Source organism: Cyanistes caeruleus, chromosome 5, assembly GCF_971803275.1.
Source record: "Cyanistes caeruleus chromosome 5, bCyaCae1.hap1.1, whole genome shotgun sequence".
Taxonomy (NCBI): domain Eukaryota; kingdom Metazoa; phylum Chordata; class Aves; order Passeriformes; family Paridae; genus Cyanistes; species Cyanistes caeruleus.
Window position 1 is genome coordinate 29,686,102 of NC_141705.1, and position 14,108 is coordinate 29,700,209.

The window sequence follows — 14,108 nt, forward strand, 5'->3', positions numbered from 1 at the left end:
ATAAGAATCTCCATTTACTTGCCTACATGCCTGCTGAAGCTATGGCCTATTAAGACTGAAATCAGGCACATCAGGCAGGTCATTTAGTACCCAGTCTTGAACAGATTAAGTCAAGAGCAGAATCTCACTGACTTAAACAGGAACATGATTAAATTCAAAATCCCCCATGACGAATGGTTTCCAGCTATTCAACTTCTTTTGCTCAGAAGAGATAAGCTGGCTTTACTTCTGAACTATTTTTCCCTTGGAGGGTGACACAAATATTTAACATACTTGTCCTGTATAAAATTCCTTCAGCAGACTTCCAGATTTAGAATACTTAACAGGATTCAGTGTGTTGGGTATCTTTCTATGGTGCTGTATTAAACTGTAGTGTCAGAAATTTAACCAGTACTTCATTTAATCTTCGGGGGGGTGGAAAAAAGGTGATATGAACAGTTAAGCAACTCATGACATCCCAGGGTTTCAAAACCATTTTTTATGAACCCTGCTTTGCAACACACAGAAGTAATTTTATAGTTCCCAATGTGACCCAGGAGTAACTTTGGGAAGAAGTCACTGAAAAAGGATGTCAGCTGCTCAAATAAACACATCTATGATGTTTGCTTGTTATTAGCAAGGAAGTTTTTAAAACTGGTATTGCTGAAAAGCCATGTTTAGTAAGCAATGGAAGTCACCAGCAAGACAAGAGCACCAAGTACAGTTTGCTTAAGGGAAGGAAAGAAAGAGGAAAAGCAGCAAAAAAGGGCTGGATGAAAACATTTTGAGACAAAACAGTATACAAACCTTGACAAATTCTCAACAAAAAGCCCAAGAGCTTCGACCTCCACTTGCAAAGCTAGTTTATGGTCTGGACTTTAATCTTTATATACAAGAGAAAGCATATGCAACTCAAAACTACTATTTTGAATCATTCATAAAAGAATGACTTTCTCTCACAGTTTACAGAATGTCTTTTCTCTCACAGAACTGATGATCTACAAAGAGATGATGATTTACTCTGTCATACCACTGAAGCATGAAGAATGTAAGAGCACTTTAGCCACTCTGGTAAAAATCCTAAATGGTTCAATAAAGGAAGCAAATATAATATTTATCACTGAAAGACAGTGGTTCCCATTATCCTCTGCAATGTTTATGTAATTCTGAAGTGTTTAGATTTTTGCAGTTACTTGCTACAAGTAAGTTTTATAACTCACAGGATGGGAAAATGAATTATTTCCTGAAGGTTTCAGGATTTTGTTTTGCTGAAGAGGGCACTCATTATATACAGCTAACAATGCAGGTGTAGTAGACTTTCAGCTGCTGAGAAAAATGATACTTTGATGTCTGCCTGCATTCAAGGAGAGAGAAGAAACTTCTGGATATCTCGACCTTGAAGCAGTGTAGAGCACAGTTATGGAAGTTAGACACAAGGCAACAAGCTGAAAGACCTTAAAAAACCACTTTAAATATTACAGTAAATTTCACCTGGATTTACTCCCTTCCTAGGGGAAAAACATCTGATTTTATTTGGCTTCCCCTGAACAGACTGCATGATTATGCTGTAACTTATCTGTATTACCTTAGGTACTTTGACACCTCCATATGGATGGCAATGCAAGTAGTGCAAAGACACCCAGCCCAAGGATCAATTTAACCTTAAGTGCATTGACTAACCTAGAATTACTTAACACCTGTGTGTCCCCCCATGCTCCATGTGAAGAAACAGCGTCAGGTTGCTGTGAACTACCCTCAAGTCAGAATGAAAAACCAAGAACAAGTTCCATCCTCTTCCTCCCAACACTGCTTACATTCTAACTTCACCAAATTACTGCACTGCAATTGTCAGGCACGATAGGACAAGAGAAGAATCCAACCTGACCTGTACTCTAGATTACTTTAAAATTCTGCATTTCAACAATTGCTGTAAGCATCTCAAGGACAGTCTACAGTCATAAAGGCAGTTGATCTACACTATGATCAATTGGAGCAAAGAATGAAATCCATGATAATGCTTATTAGAAGCGCAATCTACCTCAAAACTGGAACTCAGTGTTGTTTATATAACACTCATACATATTCGTGTTCCTAGATGGACCCTGAAATTCCTTCTGGCAGTTACCCTTCCCTTATTTATTGATACACACTCTCTATAGCTTATTGTGCCTATTGCTCACAAGACCTTGGAAAGAAGCCATGTCATTTTAATCAAATCAAACCACTACAAGAAGAGACAGTAATATTGGTGCTGCAAGACTAAATATGGCTCCTCCTGGCATTTAACAACAACAGAAAATAACCTTTTATGCTTTTGATGCACACAGTTATGTACTCACATGTACTGTTGCTGAGTTTTATGAACCTGAAATAATCACTAACAAGCTTCGATGCATTCTGCTGTTTCAAAAACCGCAGTATTATCTATACATACTTGCATTCTCCACTACAGACTGACCTGGTTTTCATATGCCCTACTTTTTTTATATACTCAGCTCTAGTTAACCACTGGTCAGCTTTCTGCTAACATACTGACTTACTACAAGACTCAAGGACCGCACAGAAGAATGGGGAGAGCAGGCAAAAATCTCTTTAAGCTTCAGTGCCGTCCTATTAGTCTGTACACTGTACATAGAGAAAACGCACAGAAGGTCTATTCAGCGCTTCTTATTTAATGAAGTGCTGCTTAGCTAGAACACAGGGCTTGCAACCTATTTTACATGTTGTATTTCACAGAGACCTTCAGGCAGGTTTTGCTTTCACATCCACTCAAATGGAATGAAACCAAAAACTGATTCTTGTAATTGTAATATTCTCGATATATACACTGACATTTATTTTTCAAAATCACATGAATTTCAGTAGCACTGAATGAACATTTGGAAGACTGAACATTTTCTCCCCTCACCTTCTCCTCACCTTTAGGATTTTTGGTCCTGGAGTATGTGTTATGTAGAAATTTCACATTATTCATATAATTACATGCACAAAGACACCCTTTACATAAGAATTTTTGGCATCAAGGTATTTAAATCCTAGTTTAAAGCCAACGCAAGAACCTGCAAACAGAAGCCTACGTTGTACAGTTGGCCTGTATTATGTTCATAAATACATTTATCACCCCAGAAGAATTTTGAAGCTGGATTTACTTTGGCAAGGATAAGAAATGCCAAGACAAATGGTTTAAGCTGCCATGTGAAAAGACAGGACAGTAAGGAAAGCTGACTGGTAGCACTCAGCTCCGAGAAAATAAAAGCAGAAAGGGTGGTATTCAAGTGAGAGAGGAAATTCTTGAGTGAATAGCTTCTGCAAAACTAGCTTATGCAGCTGCTCGCTCCCCTCTAAGTACAATGCAACAAAACTGTAAATAGTGCAGTGCAGAAAAATACTTATGTAAGATGCTCTCAGTATCTCTAGATGTCACACAGCTCAGCTCAAACAAAAAACCAACTTTCACTCCTCACCCCTGAAATGACACATATATGTCCTGGAATAAAGCTCACCTTCCATAAACTTGCTTTATTTACTTTGCCTGACGCTGAAGATAAAAATCAGGTCAGATGCATCTGAGAATTTTGTAATTTTTGTTTGTTTGTTGTATTCTGTGTGTACGTGTGTGAATTAAACACACACACACACACACACACTTATCCTCAGTGTCTCAAAACATTGTACCTTTTAGGTTACAAGACAAGAGGCGGAAAAGTTTGCTTACTCCACTTGCAAATAAGATGTTTAGCACAGTATCTGTGATAACAGATATCTACAGGTAAGTATTCAAATATTTCTCACAGACAGAAAGCCACACCATGACAGCCTGTATTCATTCAACTTCCCTCCCTGCTTCCCTCCTTGCACCCAATCAAGATACAGGAAAGACAGTGTTCCCAGCAGGTAACTATTAAAATGATTAGATAAATATTTAATAGCACAGACTTCCTGATACTATTTTTGGATTTGTGCAAGGAAAGAGCAAATCCCAATTTGCATTTCATAAACAGAATAACTATCTTCCAAACAAGCAGCTCAACATACATGCAGAGACTTAGAATATGAAACTACTTTGCTTAAAAGTCAGACTTCTGTCTGAAATTCAAAAAATTTCATGCCCAGTACAGTTCCTATTTGCTAAAAATAAGATGCTGTTAAAGTAAACAAGAGATTCACTCAATGCATGCTCTAATCATCATATCAAAAATACACAAACCTGTATGAAATATAACAGTGCTTTTCTTGTAGCCAGAAGGTAGACGAATGTTTCGAAGCAATCCCTTTGCTGTCAGCCTTATGCGCATGTTGGATAAGGAAAATTTCGGGGACCATAACATGTCTTCAGTGCAATTGGAAGACAAACAAGCAAGAAATAGCCTCCATGTACTGTCACATACTATGTTTTTAAATCACTACTGGCAGAAGTGAACAATTCTTGCTAGAGAAAACAGGCTTGAAGAAATAATCAGGTCTCCATTCCTTTGCTGTTACTTCTTATGCACAGAGAAGCAAAAAAATCAGTAAAAGCAGATATCCACAACGTAAATGCTGCTGGCAGCTTCTCCTCACCAGATGTTCTGAAAACAAAGCTTGTCCTCAGAATAAAACCGACTTAGTGATTTCGAAAACCAGCAGCCTCTGAATTGCATCACAGTACCGATGCTCAATCTGCTACGGGACTCTGTGGGCTGGGAACTGGAAAAGGAGAAATGGGAGGAGGAGGATGAGGAGGGAGGAGGAGGAAGTGGGTGGTCTCACCAGCTGAATATATCATCCAGCAATGTCACAGGCCATGTAAGTTCTCTTTGGAGACTGTAAGGAACATTATTTGAATATTCCTGGAGGCATATTTCAGCTTTGCTTTCCAAAAATCTTTTCAGGGTGCACTTTTTAAAACTTTCTTTCAATCAAATATTATGTCAACATTTACAGTGTTAACAAATCCAAAGACACATCTATTCCCTAAGAACAATTCAGTATTTGAGAGCTGCTTAAGGGAAATTCTGCTTAGCTTGACAGCTCAGCGCTCCAGATGCTTCCATTTATCATCCGAGGAGAAGGACTCGGGCATTAATTCATATTAAAACAGCTCTCTGCCAGCTGGGTTTTGAAGGCACCCAAACATTAAGGCAAATAAGCAGTGTTAGAGGAATTCCTACAAAATAGATGTTCTTTCCATATTTGATTATCCCTCATATAAAAACTTTCCTCTTACTATTTATTGAGCTGAAAAGTTTTGTATATACTTTGTTGAAGTCCACCGCTATTAGCAAAAATTAAATTAAAAGTCAATTTAGAAAATAAAGGAGTAAATGTTTTACAGATTAGAAAATGTCACATTTTTTACCTGCAACCATGACTAGACATACATGCACTGGCCAACTTTCTGTGCAAAAAGAAACATTTCACTACTTTTCCTGAGTTCAGCAGCTGCTTTACCAGGCAACCAATGCAGCAGGGACCACCCAAGTACTCCAGCCAATGCAGGAGACAAGACAGTGGCAGCTCATACTTCTTTGGGGTTGTTTGAAGAGCTGGCCTCCGCAGATTTTGTCACTTTTTAGAGACAATAGAATTAGGTTCTCTTCCATTGATTCTGCACTTCTACCATTTCAGCAAACCCCAGCCAATGTTCTCGAGTATCTATACCTCTGAACAGGTTTTCCATTTCCAAAAACAATTAACCCAATTTAGTCTGAAGCAGGTAAAAGCCAAATCAAGTATCACAGTGACAAGTCTCTTTTCAGCAGTGCCTTACCAGTCCTCTCTTTACATCCACAAATCTAACTTTTATATTTTAATAGCATGTCTTACTTGCTCAAGAAGCATAACACTTTAAATTCATAGAGCTTATTTTCCACATCAGCTAGAAGTAAAAATAGCGTGTTGTTGCTGTATCCGGGTATCTCTAACATCACGCAGAGCCTGGTGCAGTGACAGTGAAGCAGATGCTCACTGTATGTAGAGCAGAAGAGCTGTGGCGCAGCACCGAGACAGACCCATCAAGGCAACCTCCACAGCAGACTGCGTGAGAATACCCTGGCATGTTTTCAAAGCAGGGACCAAAATATTTATTTCCCAGCACACTGATGAAACACCAACTCTGAAGTACTATAATACATCTTCAGTCCACACAAAACCATTCAAAATAAGTACAAAGACAGTAAATTAGGTTTTTTTGTTTGGTTCCCAGGGCAGCCTCTGCACACAGCAGGGCATGCATGTCATTACTGCTATAAAACCTCATCTATTCCTTCTAGTCTGAAGAGTTTTGGCACAAGTAATGTGTGTTCATCTATCTACCCAACAGCCTGCAGTTCCAGACCCTTTCATAATCAAATACTGTTATCAAAGACATTGCCCCTTTCTGGGCTGCATTATTATGGTGCTTGAAAACCACACTGAGCAGTAAACCAGAAGGCTTGTTACAGCACAGTACAGTAGACTTGTGTAGTCACACATGCACAGTTCATTAGCACATCTCATCAAATATTAGATCATTATTGTCAAATCCTTTTTTAATTAAGGCATTTTGAGATTTTTACTAGGCTTACAGCCAGTCTTCAAACATCATTTAGCACCCAGCTACCACACCAGGTTTTATCCTTTTGCCAGGGCACCCTCAAGAACTCCCTTTTATTTTCCCTCCTGTTCCCACATTTCTCCAAGGGAGAAGTTGCCCTACATAGTAAATATTCTCTCACCTTCCTAATCTGATGCTCTCAAAAATGTGGAAATAGTCCAGTCAGGCTAAAAAAAAACCCCAAACCACTACAAACCAACAAAACACATCCAAAACAGAACCCACCACTTCTCCCCATCCTTGCAGTAGTGCTTAAAAGAAAGGTAAAGAGCTCCTTGTTAGATATAAAACCAGAGAAGATGGAACACCCTGCTGAAACCTCCTAGGAATAGGAGCTAAAACAAAGAATCTCTACAGGGCAAACATGATGTAATGAACCAGTTTGGAAACTGGAAGGAATGAATCACCATACAAGATTTGGGCAGACAAAAGCTCTGTATGGATGTGAAAAGTCCTTGTAGGAAAGACCAAAACTCCTCTTACAAAGATACACAAATAATACTTTTACTGCCTCTGCTTTCCTGCTGTTTGGGTGAAAACAGGCCATGAAGAAACAGATACATCATATTATTTGTAAAAAACTTTCTAGGCTGACAAAAATGCCTTCCTAGCCTCTAGAGCTTTAATTCCATTAAACCCCAGAAAGATGAAACAAGTCTGCATTATTCAGAAGTGGACCTGTCAAGCACTAATAAAAAGCAATGGATGCATGCCTCATCTCGTGTCATCCAGTACCCAATGCTCAGAGAGCTCAGACAGCAGCCAGAGAGAGGACTGCCCATGCCAGTCTGAACAGCTCCCAGGCGAGACTTAACTTGCAGAGAGATTCCTCCAGTATAATCTTTCCAGAGCTCAGTGTCACACCACAGTGGTGGCCATGCATGTGCTAGCATGGTTTCCCTGGCTCAGGAAAACAGCACCTTCCACTCTTGTCTGTACTCCCACGATAGTCATCTAGGGCCTCGCGCTGGCAGACTACAAAGCCAGGGTGTGATCCATGGCATCTTAAAGAGCATGCCAGGAGCATGCACTGTCTACATTTCATGCATAACATAAAGATCACAGACAGGTCTTTTTCCTTCTTGACATTAGAGAAGGGTGACAGAAAACAGCACCAGAAAAGAGCAGAATAAAATAGGAAGCAATATACAAAGGACAAGACAGATTTTATTTACTAGCATCTTACTCCTAGCTTCCCTATGACTCCAAGGGCAGAACTTGTGAACAAGATGGACAAAGGGGCTCTATCCTGTTACGACCACATAATTCAGTCTGGGTTGCTAAATGCACCAGTACCTGATGACACCATTGGACTGATGGAGGGGCCAGACCTGTTTTAACCCCAGCAGATTTAGTGTATCTGCCACTCCCTGGGAACATTGCTCCTCTTTTGTCATGTTGCTAAAGTGTACTGGCATCTGTAGGCTCTCAATTCAACCTCACAAGGCCAAATCCACAGTGTCTGTGTTTCTGCTGTCCCCTCCCCTCTCTCCTCATCCAGCAATGACTAAGAATGCCATCGGAACACAGTTAAGTGTCTCACTGTATCAAAGTCTAAATCAGGAGCTAGATATTTAGATCCAAGAAGCCCATGTAAAGGACACTTGGCTCCATGTCACAAGACAGCAAGAGCAGTGCAGAGCAGATGGATTTTACTGGCATACTTTACTTCAGGAAGAACTGAAGGGTGATTGCTTATGCAAACAGAGATGCAAGAAGCAGGAACCTACTAAGAGCCAGGGGTCATCTGTGTCCTCATTTTTATTTCTGGAAAATGACTGCTCCAACTCCACTTTCCTGTGATCACCTTGCTCTAGCCAGCGTTCCAGTTTGAAAAGCTAATCATCCTGTAGGCAACAATATCTGCTGCCACAATGAATGCAAACTGCAGCTTCAAGACTAATTTTAAGCTCAAATCCTCTCCTGAAGAAGAAAGAAAACATCTTCCTTCCTCAGAGCAGGAACTAAAATCCTAAATTATTTATACTTCTTTCTGTACACAGAAGCTTTTAATCATTATAAATTCAGCAGCCTGTCAAAGCAAGCACTGGAGGTGATGCTGCAGTGGATTCCCAGGCAAACTGATTCAGGAATCAGGCTGATCTGTGTTTCCCTCCTGCAACAGTAATATTTACATTATCTACACTCTTTTAGAATTGCGAACAACCACAAAACACTGCAAGAATCGTTTCATTTTTAACTTCTGATTTAAGGGAAGTGCATTTGCAGGATGTCCGTTTCAAAACAGCATTTTGCTTAGACGTCCTCAGTCAAAATCCTACAGAGCTACTACTCTACAACACTGTACAATATCACCAACATTAGGGTAACATGCCCTAAAGTTTGAAGCTTCAATGATCTGGGCCAGATGTGCAAAAAACTTGCAACTACCTCTGCTGTGTTTCAGAAACAGGGTAGGTATATATGCTTCAGTTCTTGTGAGCTCAAACCTCAGGCAACAAAAGAAAAATAAATGCTTAAACTAGATCCGTAGCCTACAGATCTATTATTTATTTACACAATGTGATACTGATTTATATTCACTGTGCACATGTATTTCATCCATGGCTCACAACAAATCCCAGAGTGCCTCTAATAAAGAGCAATATTGCAAATAAGGTTAGTTAAGGCAAGTGTATGCCCTAAGAAATACTACTGGTTTATCTGGAGAGCCCAAAGCACATTCAAGATAACTCTGTGTTCTGCCTACCTGTGTGGGCTTTGTACGCTCTCCAGTACTCCACACATGCAAAACAAAGGCAGATGCACAAGTTATTTAACCATCTTTGACACAAGACCATGAGTTTCCCAACTCCCAATATGGGAACTTTCTCTATAACTTGGATTGAGCTGATGCAATCTATAGATATTCCTTTCAGCTGTCCTCTCTACTCACACAGTGTCTGGCTTATCTAATAGACAAGTGTGAGAAAACCGAAGCTCTGTGTTCTCCTCCTGTGTGGCTTGTTATTGTGAAACATCAAAATAAATACCAGGGAAGAGAACCACACACATTCCTCCCCACAACAGAATAAATACCACTGAAATAAACTACAAACATTCCTGCTGTAGAAAGCCCATGTACTTCTGCATCACCACTTGTTCGGAGTATGGATGTGTGGAGCTGGAAAGCAAGGTGCTCATAGAAATTTGGAACTAAATAACAACAAAGAACTCTGAAATATCTAACTTGTAATCCAGAAATCAGATCCTTAGTAAAAAGCATTACCAGAACAATCAGACCTTGTAGTGTGAAAATGACTTTGGTTAGGCTACAAAAGGCCTTAATGAATGATGGTATCGTCTGTCACGATAACAAAACTGATAAAACCCTTACCAAGTCCTCATTGCTGGCATTTTAAATATAATCCCAACATTTTCAGTCCATCAATTGGAGAAATTGCCCACAGAATACCACTACCACTTGAATTAGATGGTTCACATGTTACTCCAAGGCAAGTCTTGAGGTTTTGGAATTCCTTGGTTTTCTGTAAAAATATCTGTTGAAGGCACAGGGAACAGTGCTGATTGTTAGCACAAAACAACAGACAACCTTCCCAAATTGCTAACTTTCAGAAGATTAAGTTTGAAAAGAACACAAGCAACATGAATGCAAATACACTGGTAGACTTAGCTGAAGGGACCAATGTTTTTCAGAAACATTAAGACTGTGTTGCCATGTACCTCTGTTTTTCTGCATCCTACTGCCTATTCTAATAAACATACTACATCAGGAAAACACCATTTGTTTAAATAAAAACAATCAAACCAAAAAAAAAACCCACTCAAAACAGATGACTTCAGAGTTTAGAGTATTCTCTGAATATCAGCACCAGCCATTTCACTTTGAAGACTTCTGGAGCATTCTAGTTCTCACACAAGAAATTAAATCCTTAGATCCAGTTGTTGTACTATACTTTATTTAGTAACAGTGGAAAAATTTGGCCAAGAAGGCAACAGCCATTGCATTTCAAAGATTATTTCAGGTTTATAGACATTCCCTTAACTCTTCAAAATAAATATCATTATGTGTCCCCAATGAATACATTTATTAAGAAACTCCAATTCATACATTTAGATTATATGCATTTATTTATATAGAAATGGCAAAACAAGTGCCAGCTTTCACAGCTAGTTCACATGCAGTAGCTACTCCACTTAGTAGCTTTGCTGTCTGTTTATAAGAGCATTAGCCTGAAGGTATTCTAAGGTTAGATCATGAGACAATCGAGTCATTCAAATAGTCCCCATAGTTCACATGAATCAAAAAACATCTAAAAAAAGACTATAGCCAGCTTTTTAGTGCTGCTAGAAAGGCAACAAAACAGTCCAGCCACAGTAAAATATCTGCAAAAAGAGGTTTGAGCCTGATGTCTATTGCTTTTCAAGGGATAAAGGCAAAATATGAATTTACATTGTTCAATGCCCAGAATTTCCAAATGTGTAAAACAGTATCTACATTAAATGAGTACAAGAATCTAATGTTGTACTAATCCGTGTCACCCCAGAGCATGTAACAATGTTCCAAGTTCTTCTCCAGGATTTCCTGGCTTTTCTGCAAAACCAGCACACTTGTAGAAATAGGGACAGAAATAGAAAAACTGATGAACCCAACTTATTTACAAATGCTCAAGCTTGTAACACCAGAAACTGAGAATCCAGTCTATTCAACACATCTGTATTGAAATTCCCAGTGCATTTATTATAAATATAGTGTATATAATAGTATATATAATATATATATATAATATATAATATATATATATAATAGTGTATATCCTTTTCAAGTCTCCAAGCAACACCACTGCCTGCACAGTTTCTTCTACACTTGCAAAAACTCTTAAAAGCAAACAAACCCCAAAAGATCCTCTAATCAGATGCAAAAGGAGAAACAGAGCCCTAATGAGTTACTTGAGCAGATATCCCTCATCAGTTGGGGTAGTTTGCATACATTGCTGAATACCAAAGACAGTCAACTCATGCCCTAAATATTTGGCTTTAATAACAATGTGTGTCACATCTCAGAATAGTCTTCCAATTTTTAAATAAAATACAAATTTTGACACAGTATAACATATAATTTTAAAACATTAAGTCTATTTTGCTGTTGTCAAAGCACAATCAGAGTGTGATAAACATTAATCCTTTTTCTTCAGACATGGAAAGTACATGTATTTCAAGAGTAACCTATTCTATCAACGAATCTACAACATAAGAACTGTTTCCTCTCAAGTTTCAACACGGATGACTAAGAGCATGAAAGGAAGGGATGTCAACTGATCCTTAAAGTATGCCTCCAACTTTTGTCTGAACCAGAGTATTTTGTTAGCAGAAGCATATTACCCCAGTATAAAGGTTTGAGTGAAGAGCCAGATCCCATCTTTAACAACTTGTTCCAAGGAACACTACATGGACTGTTACATTTATACCCTATTTTTCCATTTGAACTTGATCAGCACTATTACTCACTTTTGCAATAAGCCCCCTAACTGAATTTCTTTCCTCTTCCAGTGTTGTAATTTCTCATAAATGGTTGAACTAAAACAAACATCCTTTCTTTATGAGAGTAAGAAAAAAGAATACTGTAATGGAACCTGTACTATTTTTCGATAAAGCTTCTTTGGTTTTCATAACTTTTACAGCCTTTAGTAAGCTATTCTATGCTGCCTCCTCCATCACAGTGCTTAAAGATACAACATAAATCACACTGTATCATATTTAATAACGCTTCACAGGGGTATCCATCAGTTGTCATTGCTGTTGTCCTGACAATAGTCCCATGATGCACATGTAAGTGTAGCTTCTTATCCATAATACACCACAGATCCTTTTCAGGGTCATGGAAAAACAGGATAAGCCAAATATTCACATGCTTTATTCCCAAAATGATTGCTTTACCTCTGGAACTGCCAAACAGGATATTTGCTTTTGCTTAGCTTACGTAGGTTCAGAGATTACTGTGTTGTAACTTAATGTTTGGTCAGTAACACAGACCTGAGATGTGAATACACACTGCACTGTAATATACTACAGCGGGAATAGACACAGCCTTTTCTACAGGGAGGGCTGAAGAAAAAGGAAACAGCACTAACTTCATGCATTTTTAGAGGCAGTTTTGCATCTAGTTCAAAATTCCATCTCATAAGAGGCAACATTTTTATTCATAATTACATTAAGACATTACATTAAGTGCACATGAACATCCTTGCTTGATGCTAGCAAGTTAAGAAATATAATAAAACATATTATTCCCAATAAGTTAATTCCGCCTTAGCTTTAAAGTCAGTGCTGAAGAAATATACCACAGAACTTGTAGCATTTATTTGATGCACTGAACCCATGAAAAATACAGAATTCAGAAGAAGAAGCCTTGTGCATGTTTTAACACAAATAAGAAATAAACAGCTTCAAACAGGCAAGCCTGTCCAGTTTTACAGGCACTCTAACAGTATGTTGTGGCTTTCTTTGTCAAGCAATTCTGGCTGTGCATCATTTCTGTAAATGAATGGAAAATGGAGAAACAGCACCAACATTAAGGGAACAGACAGCATATCTAGAAGAGTCTGCTGTTTTTTCATCCTTGAAGAAATGTGAAAGGCAGCATGAACAAATGAGCTAGACACTAAGTAAATACCTTAATATTATAATCAATTATCAGAGTCCTGCTGTAGCAAATTAGTACTGGGCACGGGAAATAGAAATGAGGTTGGAACTTCTGACTTGGTAAGGCTAAAAACTGTAGACTTAACTATGGCACTGAAATAAAAGCACAAAAGCTTTATACTGGCTGCAGTCATTAGAACAAAGCTTCACTATAATATCAAAGCCAAAAGAAAAAAAAGAAGATAGTGGGCCTCATTCTACATGGTACTGGCTGGCATTATTTCAGTTCATTTCAAAAAAGATTATTTGTCTTTTCTCAAAATGTGAGACATTGTACTGCAGAATATCCAAGCAGTCACACAGTATTTTTACTCTTTAAGAACTATTTGCAACTGTAAGAATGGAAAAAAAACTTCTTAAAAATGCAAAATACTCCACCAGGGAGCTCTGCATTCATAAATGGAAAATTATACTAATTCTCTGTACAAATTAAAAATGTATTAAGTTGAATGTCTAACAACTCCAGTTTTGGAAACTGAGTCAGTACAGTAAGCAGTTCAGATTTGTTAAGATAAACACTGAAATACAGCCATTTTACTGGTACAAGTATGAGTAAAGAGCATTTACTAAAATGCTGCTAAATATTACAGCCAATTTGGAGTTTATGGCAATATTTTTAAGGCATCAAATCCAACACTTCAAAGTTATGCAGCTACATGCTTTATTAGGTCAGAAAAGATGAGCAAAATTCTACTAAACCAGTAAAAAGGGGAGGGAATACTACTTTTCTGTAAAGTAGAGAGAATGTGCACACTAAATTTAAGGAGAAATAAAGTTGTATTTTGAGACTACTGTAAGCAAGCCTTAGAGAAATTTACTTTTCTAGCTTCTAGTCCAGAAATGGATTTTATTGCTTATTTTATTGTATCAATTGAGCTGATCAAGACATTAT

The 14,108-nt window shown here is 38.2% G+C and overlaps 1 protein-coding gene across 12 annotated transcripts in view; it reads right to left on the reverse strand.

The window, feature by feature from the left end:
• The window catches only part of MTUS1 (microtubule associated scaffold protein 1), a 118,078-nt gene that overhangs the window by 45,736 nt on the left and 58,234 nt on the right, over positions 1–14,108 (reverse strand). The window contains exon 1 of one of the 12 annotated variants that reach the window (XM_023925124.2): positions 4,187–4,984. The exons of the other annotated variants lie outside the window; for them this stretch is intronic. Coding sequence (XP_023780892.1) covers positions 4,187–4,307 — 121 coding nt within the window. The 5' untranslated portion in view covers positions 4,308–4,984. Of the gene's footprint in view, positions 1–4,186; positions 4,985–14,108 lie in introns of those variants that run through there. 12 annotated transcript variants of the gene reach the window in all.